We start from the raw sequence: 20,781 nt of genomic DNA, 5'->3' as shown, positions 1-20,781 counted from the left end.
TGGAAGAGTTCTGATCCATTAATTGTATTACACATTAAATTGAATGAAATGGGTCTATTCTTCTTTTTTTTAAAATAACCTTTAGAACTAAACAAAATGGACGACATAGCATTGCTTCAACAAAAGTGTTCAGGAACTACTTTTCTTTCATTATAATTTTATTTTGTTTCTTTTAAGACTGGTGTCCCCTAGTTTGTGGCTTTAGATACTTTTTAGTTCAATTTCTATTCTGAACCCTGCCATAAAAGAGAGGAAGCAAAGTACTGTTCCAAGACAAGTGTCTAGATTTCCGAATACAGGTAGTGCTTGACTTAACAATTGTGACCGGAATTTTCATTGCTAAGCAAGGCAGTTGTTAAGTGAGTCACATCTGGCTTTACCACCATTCTTTTCCCATGTTTGTTAAGCAAATCTGGCTTCCCCCCATAGACTTTGCATGTCAGAAGTTGGCTGAGGAGGCCGCAAAAGGTGATCCCATGACCCCAGGATGCTGCACTTGCTATAAATACATGCCGGCTGCCAAGCCCCTGAATTTTGAACACCACAAATGCTGCAATGGTTGTAAGTGTTAGGACTGGTTGTAAGTCACTTTTTTTCCCCAGTGCTGTAATAACTTTGAATGGTCAGTAAACATATGGTTGTAAATTGAGGACCGTCTTTAACGTTCTCTCCACTTTGTTTGTATTTCCAGACAAACCATTTACTGTAATATAATCTAGTCTAGCTTGTTTCAGCTATACTTTCGATCCTTTTTTCAGTAGTTTTACCTTCTAAGGACATGTTCCTTGTCAAGTGAAATCATGTTTTTTACTATATGGATTTCATTGGGATCACAGTCACATTTGGACACTCCAATCTAAATTCATTTTGAAGTTCAGACTCATTGCCTTCATTGGAATATCCAGGCAAGTAACTTTTTTCATTAAAGCTTGATGTAATTTGGCACATTAGAGCAGCTTTGGAATTCTAACCAAGGAATTAAAATCACAAGCGAATTGTGCTTGCCTCTCCCCATTTAACACATATTAAACTCCTTTTAGTCAAAACTAATATGTGCACCTACGGTACTAAAGGATTTAATCTTTAGTTGTAGCCTTTCTGCTGTTATAACAACTAATTGAATTATATTTAGGGAGAAAGGAAAATTATTTTCCTGGAAAGTTATATTTTATAACTCCGTTGTAAGAGGAAATGAAAAGCATTTTGTCATCTTTAATTTGTGACATGGGCATGTAGAGATTTTCTCTGTGTGTTTCTGATAAGAGATTAATAATTACATTTGTCTCTATCCTATGGTGGAACCAGCCTTCACAATGGGAGTTGCTTATCCAATCATCTTGAGGATCAAATCAGTCAATTTGAATACTTGCTTGGATCTGCCTTTAGACCCCCAGATCTGACTTGATCCTTCATGAGGATCTGATAAACCATACCGTTTTTCATAGTGTATCCTTAAATCTTAATGTACAATGTAAGAATAACCTAGAAAGAAATTGCATGGCACTATAGGTAGGAAAGCACCTGTTTCTATACATCTGTACTCTTCAAAGAGATCTCTGCTGGTTGGGACCTTTCCTTTGTTAGCCTTCAGATATAATATATTTTTGTGGTAATCAAATCAAATATAATGTATTTTTGTACCTGTAATTTTCCCTGGCTTCTTTCAGCCATAAGTATTGATATGGATGGATGGATGGATGGATGGTGTTCTGTCTGGGTTCCCCCAGACGCCAACACCAACTAAAAAGAGTAGCCAGACACACTGGTAAAAAGCAAAGTCGTTTTATATCTTTGAAAACAAACACAGATAACAAAAACTGTTCTTACAAACTGGAATGCTGTGAAGCTTCACAGAAGAGTCACGACAGCCAGACAATACAACAGGCTTTTTGCTGGCACACACACCACTGTAGATAATAAAACCCACGCCTCCCCCAAGTTTTCAGCCTTCGAGGCCACAAGCCAGAATCAGAGACGCCAAGGATCGAAGCAAGGTCACAGGACTCCCAAAAGATAACTCTCCACAATACAGGAAGGGCGGGCCTGCCTTTTCAACCTTTCTGAGGAGAACCACACCCAAACCCAGCTGTTGCCTATTAGGGATGGAAATACCTGGCTAATTGTCCCCTTCGTTATGCTGCCCTTCTCTGCCTCATATCTATGATGGCTTGTGCGTTCTCATCTAATGACTCCAGGCTGCTGGGGAGAGCTCCCCCCCCGGGGGTCTCAGGCTGTTCCCCCTCCTCCTCGTCCTAACATTCCTCATCCCCCTCTGCCTGGTCCTCCTCCTCCTCCTGTTCCTCGTCCTCCCCCTCTGAGCATGGAGCCGGCAGACAGACAGACAGACAGACAGAGGGATGGACGAATTTTACTTTCCAATTATATATATATTGTACTTATATTTTAGCATTTATTAGCCCTATTTTAAAATGTACTTTTAGCAAAGGACCCACTCATTGCACTGACCAGAGTAGAGCTGATATGGATCTAAATGTTTAAGAACTGCTTCCTTTGGAATGTTTGCAGTATTCTTTCCTTATGAATCACAATGAGAGACCTATCTTTTAAACAATGAAGGAATCTCTATCAAATAAAATTGCTGGCTTTATCTGGATGCCAGGCTAAGATTATGAGGGGCCAAGCTAATCTGAAACATTCTACTGCACAACTCGGTGTAAAACTTCAAGATGGTTTAAGGCAGGGGTAGATTCCAGTTTCTTTCACTGACGATTTGCTCAATGCTGCGTCATGTGGGCGCGCATGTGCAGTGCTAAAAACACAGTTTCTGCACGTGCACAGAAGCAAGAAACAAGATGAGAGAGCCAGTTCGGTGGTGTGGCAGGCCTGGGTCACTGCGATTTCCAGCAACCCAGGCTGCCAAGATACTACTACAGTGGAACCCCGACTTACGAAATTAATTGGTTCCGGAAGGAGGCTCGCACGTCGAAAAGCTCGTATGTCGAAACATTGTTTCCCATAGGAAACAATGTAAAAGTGATTAATGTGTGCAAGCCCGAGGGCTGAGGGGAAAAGACGTCGGCTGAAGCGGGGAAGTTCGCCAGGAGTCAGCAAAGAAGCCGCGTGTGTGTTTTAAAAGATCGGAGCCGGCATGGGGAGGCTTTCAATCAGCCCCCGAGCCCCCAACCCGGGCTCGGGGGCTGATTGAAAGCCTCCCCATGCCGGCTCCGATCTTTTAAAACACACGCGCGGCTTCTTTGCTGACTCCTGGCGAAGTTCCCCGCTTTAGGAGTCAGCGGAAAAGCCGCGCGTGTGTTCTAAAAGATCGGAGCCAGCCTGGGGAAGCTTTCCATGCTGGCTCCGATCTTTCAAAACCGGCGCGTGGCTTCTTTGCTGCTCCTAAAGCGGGGACGGCCCCCCCCCCCCCCACCCCCAAGCAGAAGCCAAGGACCCCCCCCACCCCCAAGCAGAAGCCAAGCGAATGCTTACCAAGTGGGATACTACGAGCAGAGAGGAGCCGGGCGCTTCCTTGCCTTCCTTCCTTCGCTGAAAGAGTCAGGGAGGCGTGGCTCGTATCCCGGATGTGAGCTCGGGAGGCGAACGGAAATGACGCTCCCTCCCAAGCTCTTATCTCGAGTTGCTCGCAAGTAGAGCTGCTCGTATGTTGAGGTTCCACTGTAGTTCTATAGAACCAGTCCAAAAGGAACCAACCCCTGGTTTAAGGGACTTTTAGAAATATTTATAAAGGGTGATATCCTTTCTGAAAGTTGTTGTTGATTCTTTACTTGCTACTTATGTCAGAAATGGTGTTTCTGACGGAGTAGTATAACTATCATACTAAAAGTAAGTACAGTAGTTAATTTTGCCACATAATATTTGTTTATTTCTTCATGTGATGAGTGACTTGCAAATTAACATTCTCCTAAAGTTTACATCGGGATACATTCTTATATGTGTTATCACTGTAATGGATGTTAACTAGGATGAGATGTTAACTAGAGGTTTGACATTTCAAGAATTTTGGATGAGAAATTTTCTAATGTTCTAAATTTGATTTAATTGGACTTTTTTTTAGACCATATGTACTTTCTGTTTGTAGTTCTATCTTTCATCTGCATTCTATGAATTGATTGAGCAAACATAGAAACATTATTTTGAAACATTGAAACAGATAGTGCTGTTTAGTCACTTATCCATATATTATGTAACCAATTACTAATATAACTTTAGAAACTAAGATTCTCTTTCTGACATGTTATCACCAAAATTCTGATAAAGTACTGTGTATGGTTGTATGTCTTGCAATACAGGCAACGTCAGTTTTGAATCCTTGTCTGTTGTATGTTGATATTCAGGATGAAGACGGTTGTGAAGATGGCATGCCTGAGGAGCTTTAAGAGATGCAGACCGCCTGATTGAAAATGATACTTTTATGTTTTATCCCATTCAGTTAGGAAAGTAAGTACAAATTAATATTTCCAACATACACATTGCACATTTATATTAGAAATCTTTTTTATTTGTTACTATTTAGCAGGTTCAGAAGTTGTTAAAATCGTAAGATACAAGCAACAAAGTTATAGTCATAAGAAGATAAGGAGATAGATAATAGGGAAGATGAGAATAATGGTGTAACACTGCCTTTCTAGATAGTTTGAGGAGTGTTGTGGGAATTACCGTATTTTTTGCACTATAAGATGCTCTCAACTATAAGACGCATCTAGATTTTTGGGGAGGAAAACAAGAAAAAACATCTACCTCTGCCTCCCAGCATCCATCCGTATTCATCTGGCTAGTGTCCTTGCAGCAAACGGCCTGGTCAGCTTCAGAAAGTTATCGCAGCCTGATTTAGCACAAGCAGCTGATTGGTGGTTGGATCAGTCTCCCAGAATACTACCGATCAGCTGTTCCAAGTTGCGGGGATCGCTGCCGCCTATCGCTGACTCTGCGTGTCCCATTTGCAGCCTCCTGCCTTCATTTTCAACCTCAATGCACCCCATTTCATCCTCCGTGTATCCCATTTTCAGCCTCCACATGTCCCATTTTCGACCCACTCTAAGTGGTGGGGATTGCTGTTGCTGATCACAGTGGAAGCTGATACAAAACACACAAAGGCCAAAAATGGGGCACACAGAAGCTGGAAACGGGGCACACGAAAGCCAAAAATGGGGTGTGCAGGGGACAAAAATGGGGCATTTGGAGGGCAAAAATGGCTGAAGAGTGGGGCTGGCAGATGGGCGAGGCTTCGCTCTATAAGACACATAGACCAGGGGTCTCCAAACTTGAGAACTTTAAGATTTGTGGACTTCAACTCCCAGAATTCTCCAGCCAGCTATGCTGGCTGTAGAATTCTGGGAGTTGAAGTCCACAAGTCTTAAAGTTCCCATATTTGAAGACCTCTGACATAGACATTTCCACCCACTTTGGGGGGATGACTGCATCTTATAGACCGAAAAATACAGGAGTAGTTTAGCAGAGTGGTGGCATGAGGGAAGAAGTGTTCTTGTGTCTAGTTGTTCTTCTAAACACTCTTTATTCTTGCCAGATTCCACAAATACCGGCTTCCCCATTTTCTTTCAAGTGTATGACATGGCCTTTCAGTGCTTTATAGAATTCTATATTATAATCACATCTATACAATAAGAAAATGGACAACAGTCCCAAGAAACTGCTTCTGTGGTGGTATCTAGATGGCAACTCATTTTTATAAGAAATGTTCCCTTTAAGCAAGAGGGAGAATGGCTGCTCGTAGTGAGAGGCCTATCATTTCATTTAATGTGTAATTTAAAGCAAATAACTCAAAAGAGTGCATTGTGATCCCAATGTTATTTTATTTGCTCCTTGATTAGAGTAATATAAACAGTATAAACCAATTACACTTTGTATAATCTAATCTGTAATCAGTTAACCATATAAATATTATGTGCCATAAAAGAAGTGAAATTAAAAAAGAGAAATCTGTGGGAATATGCATGCCAAATTTTTAAAAACCCAAGAAAATTTGATTAAATTGGTTAGATTATCAATTTATTTTTATAGTATTATACAGTAAATTGATATTAACTTAATTGATCAAAAATAAAAGTATACAATTACAATAAAAAGCTAAAAACTATAAAACAAATACATGTAACTTGTTCATATGTGGCTACTAACTTTGGCTCGCTAGGCCACCGAGTAATTGAGGTATAGGTTTATCCTTCCAGTGCTGAAGAATAAGTCAGTCAGCTATAATTGGGACAATAAAAACCCACTTTCTTTGCCGTGCTAAGGGAATGTTGTGGGGAAAAAATAATATCTCAGAAAAAGAACCAATTTAATGTAGTGGTTGAAGCACTCTGCTAAAATCCCAGGGACTGTGAGTTCTAGTCCTACTTTAGGGACAAAACCAGCTGGGTGACTTTGGATAGCTGTTGTCTTTCAGCCTTAAGAAGGAGACATAGGCAAATCACTTCTTTAAAAATATTTCCAAGAAAATGCAAACTTGTCCAGGCAGTCTCCAAGAATCAGACACAATTGAATCAAAGGATGTGGGGGTTGGGGTGGAATTGCAGAATATTAAGTCTTGTACCATAGTGGAGTTAACTCTTGCAACAACAGATAGGATTTATCTTTTAGGACAAAGAAATATGACAAATTCATAGAAATTTTTCATCGGTGACAAAATTGCAATTAAATATAAATTGCATGTCTCTGTGTAGATTATGAAATAATATTTAAAGACTTCTTTTTTTCAAATTCCATATTCATTTTATTAATTAAAAGAGTGCAAACCATTTTCACCTGAATGTTTACAGTTCTTAAACATTACATTTACAAATGGGTATTTCCACTTCAGGTATAAAACTCAGGAGAAGATAAGATACACCAAGCATACAGTTGTAAACAATGCTTTTAAGGGATCAGCCAAATTTAATCTTAAAATCAGAACATCTTCAGTAGCTTATATGCAGTGCAGAAAAAGCTACTTTCAACTAGCCAGAACTGGAGTAATTTGGAGAGAGAGAGATTTAAAGACCTAATTTGTTTAAAATATTAATCTGCAATTTTGTTTAGCGTAATAGAATTTTAATTTCTTTCCGGTTAATTCAGCTAAACATTCTCCTTTGTTTTTCTTTTTCCAGTTGCTACTGCGTCATAAGTAAATCATGATTACATTAACTGAACTCAGATGCTTAGCAGATGCCCAGGCATCATTTCACATCTTGAAACCATGGTGGGATGTTTTCTGCTACTATCTTACCATGATAATGCTGCTTGTTGCTGTCCTCGCTGGGGCTCTTCAGCTCACTCAGACTAGATTGTTATGTTGTCTTCCTTGCAAGCTTGAATTTGACAATCATTGCACAGTGCCTTGGCATCTGATTAAAAGCAACATCAATGAATCCTTCACCTCTGCAACACCAGAAATGCATCCTCTTCAAATCCAGAATTACCTTCATAGGCAGCAGTATTCTTACATTGATGCAGTGTGCTACGAGAGAGAACTTCATTGGTTTGCCAAATTTTTCCCGTACTTAGTGCTTCTCCACACTTTCATTTTCGCAGCTTGCAGTAATTTCTGGCTTTACTACCCCAGCACGAGTTCAAGGCTGGAGCATTTTGTAGCCATACTTCACAAATGTTTCGATTCCCCTTGGACCACACGTGCCCTATCAGAAACAGTTGCTGAGCAATCTGTGAGGACGGTGCCATACTGCAAATCGAAAAAGTTTCTCCCCTCCCCAAGCAACATGGCCGAGCTGGAGAGCAAGAGGCAATCAATGTCCTACTCACAGACTGGACTAGAAACAGCTGGAAGAGAGAGCCCTTCAAATGTTCTTGACCGAAGAGAAGGGGAGCAAGCAAAGTCAATATTCGAGAAAGTGAAACGATTCAGGGTTCACGTTGAGCAGAAAGACGTCATTTATAGAGTGTATCTAAAACAGATCGTGATCAAGGCCATTGTGTTCATTTTAATCATGATTTATGTTCCATATTATTTAACCTTTATTAACCTAGAAATCGATTGCAGAGTTGATATTCGGACCTTTACTGGCTACAAGCGATACCAATGTGTTTATTCACTGGCCGAAATTTTTAAAGTGCTTGCTTCATTTTATGTCATCCTGGTGATTTTATATGGCCTGACATGCACTTACAGTTTGCTATGGATGCTGAGAAGTTCACTTAAACAATATTCTTTTGAGAAGCTGAGGGAGCAGAGTAATTACAGCGATATCCCTGATGTAAGAAATGACTTTGCCTTTATTCTTCACCTAGCAGACCAGTACGACCCTCTATATTCAAAGCGGTTCTCAATATTTCTCTCCGAGGTGAGTGAAAATAAGTTGAAGCAAATTAGTCTCAATAACGAATGGTCTTTAGAGAGGCTGAAGAGCAAGCTGTTGCGAAACCCTCAAGACAAAATGGAGCTTCACCTTTTTATGCTTAGTGGCCTTCCGGATGATGTCTTTGAACTCACAGAGATAGAAGTTCTAACACTAGAGCTCATTCCTGAGGTAAAACTTCCACCATCTCTAAGTCAGCTATCCAGTCTTAAAGAACTAAACATTTATCATTCAACATTAACTGTAGAATATCCGGCACTGCACTTCCTCGAAGACAATTTGAAAATTCTGCGTCTAAAATCTGTTGACATGGGAAAGATTCCACGCTGGGTATTCTATCTGAAGAACTTACAGGAACTGTATTTGACCGGATGTTATGTGCCAGAACTCCAGAATGGCTTCTACAGTGAGGGATTTCAAGACCTTGCAAATCTGAAAGCAATTCATTTAAAGAACAGCCTTTCCCGCATACCTCAGGTGGTTACAGACCAATTGCCTTCACTGCAGAAATTATCTATTGACAACGAGGGGAAAAAACTCTTAGTGTTGACCAACTTGAAGAAACTCTTAAACCTGAGAATCTTGGAACTGATCAGCTGTGATTTGGAGCGCATTCCTCATTCTATTTTCAGCTTAAACTGTTTGCGTGAAATAGATTTGAAAGAAAATAATCTACGAACGGTGGAAGAAATTATTAGCTTTCAGCACCTTGAAAATCTTTCTTGCCTGAAGTTGTGGCACAACAAAATATCTTATATCCCTGTGCAGATTGGTACCTTAGCAAATTTGGAGCAGCTCTACTTAAACCACAACAACATTAAAAAAATCCCACCACAACTTTTTCTTTGCAAAAAGCTACATCATCTGGACCTGGGTTACAATAGGCTAACCTCTATTCCTGATGAAATCCAATATTTAACAAATTTGCAGTACTTTGCTGTGACAAAGAATCATGTAAGTAAAAGCTAATACTGCCTTTAAGAGCATTTTGAAGTATTTTTTCAGATTCTCCTTATTGTTTCCTCTGGTTTATACTCTACTTATCTTTGACTGAACTCTGATATGTGTTAATAGCCAGCAAACTGCAGCTGATCTGATTCATCTTCATTCAGCTGTATTGACATTCCTTCATTTATATATTTACTTAAGGAGCATAAGATTCCCTTGTAAACAAGAAGTGGTGTGGCAATTCAGACATTGCTAAAGTATCGTTCTCAGCATGCTTTATAGTTGGGCCATGTTGGATAGAGCTGCCAATAGTTGAAGTTCAGCAATATATGACGTAAATAGGAGTGTATGAAGGCATTTCACATGATCACATCCTTCGTAATTGATGGGATTTCTGATTTAAAAGTGTGCTTATAAATGTAGAGCAGGGGTGTCAAATTCGATTTCATTGAGGGCCGCCTCAGGCTTGTGTTTGACCTTGGGGGGCCTGGCGGCACGGCCGGGGGGGGGCATAGCCACTTGACATCACTCATGTTGGAGGTGCCCAGCTTTGTCAGCGAAAACAACCTCCTGAGCTCCGTTTTTGGCTGCGACGGCCTCCTGCAGCCTTCTGCCAGTGAAAATGGAGTTGGAAGTGCTGCCCGTGGCCCTCACAAGCCCCATTTTCACTGGCAGAGGCACTGTGGGCCAGTCCTTCGCTGTTTCCAGGGTGGCCCTGTGGGTCTAAGCACCTTACAGACCGGATCCAGCCCCTGGGCTTTGAGTTTGATACCCGTGATGTAGAAGAATGACTTTGACAGAAATATGCAAAACCTGTAACAGTTACTTAGGCCAGTGATTTTCAACCTTTTTTGAGCCGCGGCACATTTTTTACATTTACAAAATCCTGGGGCACACCACCAACCAAAATGACACAAATTAAATAAATAATAAATAAATAAATAAATACATATATACATACATACATACATACATACATACATACATACATACATACATAACCCCCTCGTATATACAATCCCATGTAACATCCCCTTATAAATACAGTCAATCATCAATCATCCCTACTCAAATTTATATCTCATTTCTGGGTACTTCTCCTGTCTTTCCCCCTTTTCTCTCTCATGTTTGTCATTTCTCTCTCTTCCTCCCTTTTTCCCTCATTCCTTTTCCCTCTCACTTCTCCTCTTTTTCCATCCCTGTCTCTCTCCCCCCCTTATGTGTGTGTGTGTATACACACTGGAACCATTTCCAAAACCAGTTGAGGGCTGGGGTTTATTCTCTTTTATTCTTTTCAAAAAGAGGTGTGGGCTGGGGGGCATTTCTTATTATTTGGGTGCTTTTTACTATATGCTTCAAGAATCACCCCTCTCTCTCTCTTTTGTTTCTCTCTCCTCTCATTCTCTGCCTCAATCATTTCTCCTTTTTTCTCCCCTTTTTGTTCTCATTTCTCTCTCTCCTTTCCTCTCCCTATCTGTCTCTCTTGCTTTCTCTCTCTCTCTTGCTATCTCTTTTTCTCTTATTTTCTCTCTCTCTCTCTCTTGTTCTCTCTTATTTTCTTTCTCTCTCTCTCTCTTGTTCTTTCTCTCTCTCTCTTTCTCTCTCCCTCCCTCTTTCTCTCTTTTTCTCACTTTCTCTCTTGTTTTCTCTCTCTCTCTTGCTTTCTCTCTCTCTCTTGTTTTCTTTCTCACACTCTTTCTCTCTCTTGTTCTCTCTCTTGCTATTTCTTTCTCTCCCCCCTTTCTCTCTCTCTCTTTCTCACTTTCTCTCTATCTTGCTGTCTGTTGCTGTCACTCACTCTCGTTCTCTCTCCGTTCTTCTCAGCGGAGGCCAGCAAAGGTGATATTCAATGTTGGGAGCGCGCGGGCGGTTGCGCGTGCTCCCTAGCCCCCTGCTAGCCGCTCGGAATATTCAAAATAAGAAAAGCCTTCACCAGCGAAGGTTTTTCTTATTTTGAATATTCCGAGCAGCTAGCAGGGGGGTAGGGAGCGCGCGCAACCGCCCGCGCGCTCCCGACATTGAATATTACCTTCGCTGGCCTCCGCTGAGAACGGAGAGAGAACGAGAGTTGGGCCATTTTTTGTCTCCTGCGTTCCGGGTGCGGGAGGAGCCACGCCGAAAGGCAGGAGACAGCGGAGGAGGAGAGGGGGCGGGCGGGGGGCAGCGCCGAAAGGCCGAGGGGGCCGGAGGCACCGTGGGGAGGCAGGGGCGGCCGCGGCTCCCTTCCCTTCTGCTGCCGGCGCCTCCCCGCCCCCCCCCCCGCCCCCCGTGGGCTGGCAGGGAGATGAGGAGCGCGCTTTCGGGGAAGCGACGGTGCTTTGGGGAAGCGACGAGAAGCCATGGGCGCGAGGGGGCCGACTTTCAAAGCAACCTTTGCCGGCCTCCCGTGAGAGGGTGCCAATAGCGGCGGGGGCGGGGGGGCAATAGCGGGGGGGGCCGAACCGCCTCGCGGCACACCTGACCATGTCTCGCGGCACACTAGTGTGCCACGGCACACCGGTTGAAAAACACTGACTTAGGCAAAGAAGGCTGAAACATTCTTCACACAGTATTGTGTAAAGTACATATTTGGAAGTGGTTTAGACATACATTCTTCTGATTCACTGTAAGAACGAAGGACAGCCCAATCTGATCTGCAACATTCTCTTAGCAGAGCTCAATAAAGTATAGTTCTAAACTTTGTTTGGAGTTCATTATCTGGTCTACCTAGTAACCAGTTGTTATAGAGGTTAAGACCCCAGGCTAAATACAGGGAGACCATGAGGTCTAGTCTCACCTTGTGCATGAAGCCAGTTGGGTGACCTAGGCCAATCTCCCTCTCTCAGTCCTATGAAAAAGAATGCAATGACCAGAAAACTATAGGAAGTGTCTAAGCAGTCAGGAATCACGATTGATTTGAAGACAACAAACAAGAACTTCCTAATACACAGGTGTCAAACTTGGGGCGTCACATTGCCGTTACGTGGCATGTTGTGACATTTTCTTCTTTCACGGAGCTGGGGTGGGCATGACTTACATATAAAGCATCCGGCCTGCAGGCCGCCAATTTCACACCCCTGGCCTAGTGGGACTGACAGTGGAAGAACTAATGGTGCTCCTTTTGTTTTTCAAAGGATGCTGTTCTAGAATGCTGGGTCTTTCTATATCACACTGAGGGTTTCATGGTCTGAACTGCTGAGGCAAAGTCTACAATTATAGACAAATGGTATTAGTGGTGGTGCATCGCAATTATACAAAATTCTGTGCTTCTTTTGAAAATATAAAGGATAGCATTTCCAAATCGTACTAGGATTCATTGGAAAAGATGAGTTGTAGGTACGGAAAAGAATTTTTTTTAAAAAAAATGTGGTGATGAAATCTCAATTCTCTGCTCCTTATAAGAAATTATCTTTCATTAAAAGCTTTTTTTTATAGTAAGAGTTCCAATTTAATCTCAGATCTTAATAGCTAGTATCTATGCATTATCTTCATTTTTTCCTTCCTGCCTTGCAGAAGCCATTTTGTAAAATCAAATTACCTCCTTCTGCCTTCAGTTAGTATTCCCCGAGGAAGGCAATATGAGTAGCGATACTCGCCCATATTTTAGATATTTGTAGCAGACTACTGAGTAGTTTAGTTCATTGCATGTCTATTTGGAAATAGGCTTTAAAGAGTGAATTAACAGGATCCAATCTTTGGGATCTTGAAACATTATCCCGGGATGCTAGTGAATTAACTATTACATAAAATGCTGATTATTTAATAAGCCTTGATGGCACGGTGGTTAGAATGCAGCACTGCAGGCTACTTCTGCTGACTGCCAGAAACCTGCAGTTTGGCAGTTCGAATCTCACCAGGCTCAAGATTGACTCAGCCTTCCATCCTTCCATGGTTGGTAAAAATGAGGACCCAGATATTGGGGGGTAATGCATTGACTCTGCAAACCACTTAGTGAAGGCTGTAAAGCATTGTGAAGTGGAATATAAGTCCAAGTGCTATTGCTACTGTGGAATATATACGTACGTACATACATACATACATACATACATACATACATACATATATATATATATATATATATCCCTTGCAAAACATGTGCAGCCGCATACATTGGACAAACCAATCAAAGAGTGAGCCAACGCATTGCAGAACATGTGAATGCAGTTAAATAGAAGAAAAGACTTCCTCCCTTGTCCAGCACATTAAAAAAACAGGGCACGAAATTGACTTTGAAAAAACTAAATTACTTTCCAAAACAGAAAATTTATACAGAAGAATTACTAGAGAAGCTATAGAGATTGAGAAACGCCCCCTATGCATGAATAAAAGAGATGATACGTCCCGCCTACCAGAGATTTGGAAACCAGCCTTAAACAAAAAACATATCAGAATAATCACCATATCAATCTTTCAAGTAAGTGTGATTCCACCAACCAATCAAATCACTAAAACATAGTCACCCAATCTATTTGCTACATTCAAACCAAATCTCCACCCCCAACACTATATATAAGGAAGAAATGGCAGTTACAAACATTCCATATTTACAGCAACACGAAGCTTAAAACTTCAGCCTGATGATGGTGAATGTGATTTCACCGAAACGTCGCATAGACATGCAAAATATTACACAGGGCAAAACCCGAACTCAGAACAATCTACATATATACATATTATATATATATATATATAAATATATATATATACTATATATATATATATGTTTTATATATATATTTATATATATATATTTATATATATATATATTTGTTTTTTTTTGCTGAATTTGAAAATTAAAGGGAGACTAGGATAGATCTATTTCGGCCTTATTTTGGCCTCATCAGCTAGCCATACCCACTGGGACTTGAACCTGCAACCTTTGCCTTGTAAGGCAGAGAATTATCCTCTAGGCTACAGTATCCAATCCCCTCAGCTCTGCACCAGGGAAGGGTTACATATTTTGTGTCGAATCACCCTGGTGTATTGAAGGAACATCACAGCTCCTTATTTGCCTCTCGGCCCAACTCAGGGCCATTTCCAAGGCAGTTAATTTTATTGATAGCCGACAATTCTATCTGTATATATATATACATATACACATATATATATATATATATACACACACACACACACACACATACATACATACATACATACACACACACATACACATACACACATACATACATATATATATATATAATTAATATGACTTATACATACTTTTGAAAGAGGAAGGAAAGTATGAGTACTGTTATAATTTGAGAGCATTCCTTGCTCTAGTTTGCAGGACTGATTTACAAATTGAAAACAACTTTTTATTTCTTGTTTCTTTTAGATTGAAGCACTTCCTAACGAATTATTCCAGTGCAAAAAGCTACAGCACCTACTTCTGGGACATAACAGCTTAATGTACTTGTCCCCTCGAGTTGGTGAACTTTCCAACCTTGTTCATCTGGAGCTCAAAGGAAATTATCTGGAGTTACTTCCCGCTGAGCTAGAGGAATGTAATTCTCTGAAACGGAGTTGTCTAATTGTAGAAGAATGCTTGTTGAAAACACTTCCCCTTCGAGCAACAGAGCATATACAGATAGGCTTGGACAAAGTTTGAGAAAGCGGTGTGCATGCGGACAATATGATGGTTCAAAGAAATATATAGATGAAAGAAGAGAAATACAGGTCTGACTTCAGTTTCCTGATAATAAATCAACATTCAAATCCTAAGCAGAAATATAGACCTGGCAAGTAACCACATGAATTTCATTCAAACCTGAAATTAATGTGGTTAGTGTAATCAGTACTTAAGTGGCCGAGATTGAATAACATTATTCAGGTCTTGAAAAGATTTTTTCCCCCTTCTTTTCTTTAAATGCCAGTTCTTAAATAGCTGTAAGGACCAACTGACATATATTTTTTCATATCTTTTACTGTTGGCACATACATAGAGGAAGGAGAGACTCTTCACGAAATCTTCCCTATCTAAAATTTGTTTCAGAACTAAATGTTCACTTTTGTTTTTGAAAAATAGGAGTGCTTCCGCACATAGGCATATCCCATTTCATTGGGATGCTATGAACTATGTCCATATTATGGTACCAAAGTTCATACAATCCAGACTCACAATAATTTTTGCTGCTTTAATACTGGAATTAATTATGTATACCTAAAGGAAAACAACTGGATCTGGTATAAAGGTAAAATCAAATCATAGAGAACTATGCAAGTGGTAAAATTCAACACGTCACTTTTTTAAAAAAACTCTACTAATTATATTGCTTTCATTAAAAGAAAAAAGACTAGCTCTTTAACTTGAGCAACAGTAGATACGTAATATGCAATATAGAGGGTCTCCTTTCTTTTAAAAACCTGGCTATTTTTTTCCTCCCCAATTTTCTGGTCCACCATACTAAAGATTTTAAAGATGTCCCTCATGTTACCAATAATTGTAGAAATAGCATTTTTAAGCACTTAAGAATATAGTGTATGAAAAGTAAAATATTTAATGAAAGCACATGAATGCACAAAACCTTATATATTTCTCTCTTGTTCAGAAATGTCCTTTTAAAAACTAACATAAGGAGGAACTTTCCTATAACCTCATTCTTTATCTTCACTAAAACAGGAGGAATATTGTTTTCACCTGTAAAGCTGAGTCCTAACTAATATTTTTGAACAGAGTTCCACTTTAAAGAAGTAGGAGAATTTATGCGACAGCATATTGAGTAGCAAAGGACAGGCAGGAAAAAATAATGAAAATGGATCCTTTAACACAGTATTTTTCCTCCTTGGCAAATTGAAGGTGAGTGGACTTCAACTCCCAGAATTTTCAGCAATGACTATGCTGGCTATGCAATTCGGAGAGTTGAAGTCCATATACCTGGGAATTGCAAAGTTTGGGAAACACTGGTTTTAACAGAAACCTCTAATATTGTTTCTCTGTGAATGGAAAAGCAATTCCTGTCAACTGCAGGAAACTCGGGATTCAATCTGTGGTTATTTTGATGCATTTCAGTCTTGTTTGGGCGCATCATCTTTATTGTGACTGTGATGCTATATGTGTGGGGACTTGAGGGGATGGGATTTTAGCTCCTGTTGTAAAAAATACAGTAACTTGATCGCATGCTTTGAGAGAAAATGAATCTGCTACTTATGTATGATATAGTTTTTATAATCCACTATCTTCATCATGTGCCCAATGTTGTGGTTGAGTTGAATGAGATACTGGAAATGTGATTTTTTTAAATATAAATTTTTGATTGTTTCTTTAAATGCAGCACATTTGTTTTAAGGATGCCATAAATTTGAGTTGTTAATGAAGTGAAAATTTCTCAATGTTCATGTTATGTCCATCTGAAGAATTACATTCCAAAGAACTTTCAGAGTAACTCTCAGGGAACACCCACATGTGTTGTCTTTTCATGGGTTTGATGCAACTCACATTTTCCCAGCTTTTTTTTTTAGTTAAAGGTACAATTTATTATCCAGGAATCTTTTATTCCAGTAATTTTGTTAAGGAGAATAAAAGATGATACAAAGTTTAAAAAGTAAAGAAAGGAAAAAGTGTAAGAAAGTGCAAGAAGCATCCCCCTTTTTAACAAAGCAACTTTCTACCCTCATCACAAGCATATAAACAGTTTCATAAATATCTCCTCTTAAATTAACAAATATATAACTCCTCATCCCATAGCCCAACTTAGTAATAGGCAAATCAAATACGCAATGTCTTTTTAACCAACATCAGGAAAAAGTACAAAAAGAGCTATAAACTATTCACATTACTGCATTTTTTGGAGTATAAGACACACCTCCCCACCCCAGCAAAAGACACTGAAAATTTGGGTGCATCTTTTTCAAAGCTTTTTTTATTCAGCCTTAACGAAGCGCTAACGATCTTCCCAGCGTTACAGGTTTTTCCCCAGACATAAGTCTTTGCAGACTTTTTTCATTGCTGCTCCCTCCAAATGTTTTTTGAAGCCCTAACCAGGGGATAAAATAATGTGCTGAAGCTGACCAGTCTAAGGATGCTAGCCAGATGAATACCTGGTAGGCAGATTCCCCCCTCCCTATTTTCCTCCCCCAAAACTAAGGTGTGTCTTATACTCCAGAAAAATATGGTAATTAACATGTATAAAATTCAATGTTTCACATCTCAACCATTAGTTGTAAAGAAAAGCTCTACATAAAAGCATAAAAAGTTCAAATTACAACACAATATACATTTCTCCCATTCAAAATGCCAGCAATTCCAGAGAAAAGTACCCCAAATATGTTTCCCCAAAAATAAGACCCTATCTTAGATTTTTTTTAACCTCAAAATAAGTGCTTGGCCTTATTTTGGGGGAGGTCTTATTATTTGGGGGCATGTGGAACAAAACGGGGGTTCCTCTTGCTGTCTTGCCTAATTTCCAGCTCTGTCTCCCTAATTAACCATAGAAAATTGTAAAATTGTTATTTTAGATTTTAATATTAGATTTGTTATTGTATATTGTTTTTGTCACTGCTGTGAGTCGCCCCAAGTCTGCGGAGATGGGTGGCATACAAATCTAATAAATAATAATAATAAAATAATAAAAATAATAATAGAAAATGGCGGGGACCAGCTGCACATGCCTTTAAATATTTTTGGGGAGGACTTATTTGGGAGAAGGGCTTATTTTGGAGGAAATGTCTTATTTTCAGGGAAACACAATAGCAACAATATTATAACATTTAGCATAGCATTTAGATTTATATACCGCTTCACAGTGCTTTACAGCCCTCTCTAAGCGGTCTACAGAAAGTAAGCATATTGCCCCCAACAATCTGGGTCATCATTTTACTGACCTTGGAAGGATGGAAGGCTGAGTCAACCTTATACACATGTATAGATGCTAACTATTCTACACCACTTTGGGACAAATCATATCAATCTTTTGGGAGCTAGCCAGGCATGGGTTCCACTTACCTTCGCCACTGGTTCGCATCGCAATGTTCTTTTACTTTACATTACCCTGAGTCTACTATAGGAAAATACATTGGACTTATCATGAAGGTCCTTCTTTTATTGTGTAGATCAAGTAACCAGCCCACTCATGCACTGACAAAATCTGCAAATTGGAAGGAGTTTTAATGTCTCTCTTGTATTCCTGACATTTCAAGCTTTGTTACACTGAGCCATTTTTCTTGGCTTGTAACTCCAGGACTGGAGAGAAGAATCCTTCCACAAGAAGCCATTTCAGGCAGCTTTTGAACCCTAACCTGTAGTATAAGTATGAGGAAAAATGCTGTTCTCACTTTAACCCACGCAATCTCTGCTGTAGAAAAAGGACCATCATGTACCATTCCATGTACCATTAAAAAAAGGGGGGGGGGGTTTGTTTGATTTAGGAAGAGTTATCTTAATATTGAAATATGATGAATTGTATCTTGAGAACATGAATCTGATGTTCCCTGTTTGAAATAAGCCTGCCTTTTTACATTGTGTTTCATCAAAATTAGTTTTGAACATTCTCTCCATCCAGATAGTTACCTTCTTAAGAAGCTTTCCCCATTCTTGTTTTAATCATTGGATTTGTATTTTGTATTCTCGTTGTGAGCAGCTCTGAGTCCTCGGAGAGGGGCGGCATACAAATCCAATTAATAATAATAATAATAATAATAATAATAATAATAATAATAATCTTGATGCCTTCCAAATGTTCTGGATTTCCATCTCCTGCCAACGACCATTAGCTGACAAGATAAAGACTTTGAGATCCAACACATTGGGAAGACAATGAATTAGAGAAGAGCAAAGTTGTGTTTTGAAATAATTAGCAGGAGCAAATGTAAAGAGTTCCTTGTGCATTCATAAAGAAATTGTGGTAGATAAAGTTTTCGAAAATAGCATTTCCTGACTTAGTGCTCACCTCATGCATTTGGCTACAAATTGCCAACACACTTAAGCGGTACGTGCTGAATGGTGGGAGTTGTAATTGATCACATTTAAAAATTACAAGCTTTAGGAGTAAAATGGAAATTAATAATGCTTCTGAAAATAAGACGTTTTTAAAAAGCCATAGGCAATATATCTAGAGATATGTGCATGTCATAAAAGCAAATTAGCATTTTAATATTTGTTGCAAAATGTGGTTCACAAAAGGCAAGAAATTGAAAGGCTGGTAATTCTAGCCTTAACGGATGCCACAGTGTGCCTTCTGGATTTCTTTTGTGCTCCATTTCTCCAGTAGCAGAAGTGACCTATAAGTATTTTTAATATCCAGCCTGTTGCTTTCCATCATCACACTGTTTATGTATTAGAAGAACGTTCTGCTAAGAGCAAATGAACTGTTGTTAAATTCTCCTTCATGATTGTAGGATACATGAGCTTAAACCATATTTGTAGATAGCACTTATTTTATACTGTACACCATGGTGATTCAGTAACTGTAATGCTGCTGGGCTGTGGGAGGGCTTTGAATATGATCTTGCATATGTTGACAGATTTGTTGAGAATAAAATTTGAATAAATAATGGATAAATGGATAGCAGTCATCTTGTCCATGTTTAATTTCTCAGTTCTGTTTTTAAAAATTTGTTAAAGGAGCAGGGATTGTACGTATACATTTATAAATATAGAACATTTTTGTTCATTATAAGCTCTATACAGCTTGTAAACACTCATATCTGCATTTGTGGAACTACTGGATCCAAATAATTTTTAGTCTTTGCTTCTGCTTGGAAAACTCTGCCCCAAACACTTTTAGAGGGCCACCAAGGGATCCTTCCAGACTAGTGATGGTGAAACTTTTGGGTGCCAAAAGAGCGTGCATGTGCACTATCGTGCATGCACGAGTGCCCACACCCATAATTCAATGCCTGGGGAGGGTGGAAACAGCTTCCCACACACACCCAGAGACCCTCTGGAGGCCAAAAACGGCCTGTCTCCCAACTTCTGGTGGAGACAATAGGCTCATGTTTCACCCACCCCAGGCTCCAAAGGCTTCCCTGCAGCTGGGGGAGGAGGTACAAACACATACCCTCGGAGGCTCTCTGGAAGCCAAAAACGCCCTCCCAGAGCCTCTGTGAGAGCCAAAAGTCAGCTGGCTGGCACACATGCACATTGGAGCTGAGCTAGGGCAACGGCTCATGTGCCAGCAAATATGCCTCCACATGCCACCTGTGGTACCCATGCCATAGGTTCGCAATCAGTGCTCTAGACTCACCAGTTCCTCATCAAAGAGCCAGATGGTCTTGATTGTGCTGATTGTTCCCATTCCCGAATCAGAAGGTCTTTCTTAGGGTTACTCATGCCTTCAGTCATTTCGTGATTGATTACTAATGCACTCTATATAGAGCTGTCCTTTGTGACCACTCAGAAGCTTCATCTGGTCCAAAATGCAGTAACATAGATGGTTATGGGAATAGTTCCTATCTATCTATCTATCTATCTATCTATCTATCTATCTATCTATCTATTTATTAAATTTGTATGCCGCTCCTCTCCGTAGACTCGGGGCAGCTCACAGCAGTAATAGAAAAACAATGTACAATACAAATCTAATAATTAAAACTAAAAACCCATAATTTAAAAAACATGCACACAACA

The 20,781-nt window shown here is 39.8% G+C and overlaps 1 protein-coding gene across 8 annotated transcripts in view; it reads left to right on the top strand.

The window, feature by feature from the left end:
• Positions 1-19,723, top strand: part of LRRC8B (leucine rich repeat containing 8 VRAC subunit B) — a 59,207-nt gene extending 39,484 nt beyond the window's left edge. For 4 of the 8 annotated variants that reach the window (XM_070746608.1, XM_070746603.1, XM_070746604.1 and 1 more), the window contains 4 exons: positions 430-561; positions 4,314-4,416; positions 7,083-9,242; positions 14,554-19,723. In XM_070746608.1, coding sequence (XP_070602709.1) covers positions 7,107-9,242; positions 14,554-14,826 — 2,409 coding nt within the window. In that variant the 5' untranslated portion in view covers positions 430-561; positions 4,314-4,416; positions 7,083-7,106 and the 3' untranslated portion in view covers positions 14,827-19,723. Of the gene's footprint in view, positions 1-429; positions 581-4,313; positions 4,417-7,082; positions 9,243-12,349; positions 12,552-14,553 lie in introns of all 8 variants that reach the window. The other 4 variants (XM_070746609.1, XM_070746605.1, XR_011558622.1 and 1 more) reach the window with 3 other exon arrangements.
• The last annotated feature ends 1,058 nt before the right edge of the window (positions 19,724-20,781 follow it).

This window comes from Erythrolamprus reginae, chromosome 3 (genome assembly GCF_031021105.1).
Source record: "Erythrolamprus reginae isolate rEryReg1 chromosome 3, rEryReg1.hap1, whole genome shotgun sequence".
In the NCBI taxonomy this organism is placed as follows: Eukaryota; Metazoa; Chordata; class Lepidosauria; order Squamata; family Dipsadidae; genus Erythrolamprus; species Erythrolamprus reginae.
This window is presented reverse-complemented; position numbering and strand designations above follow the sequence as displayed.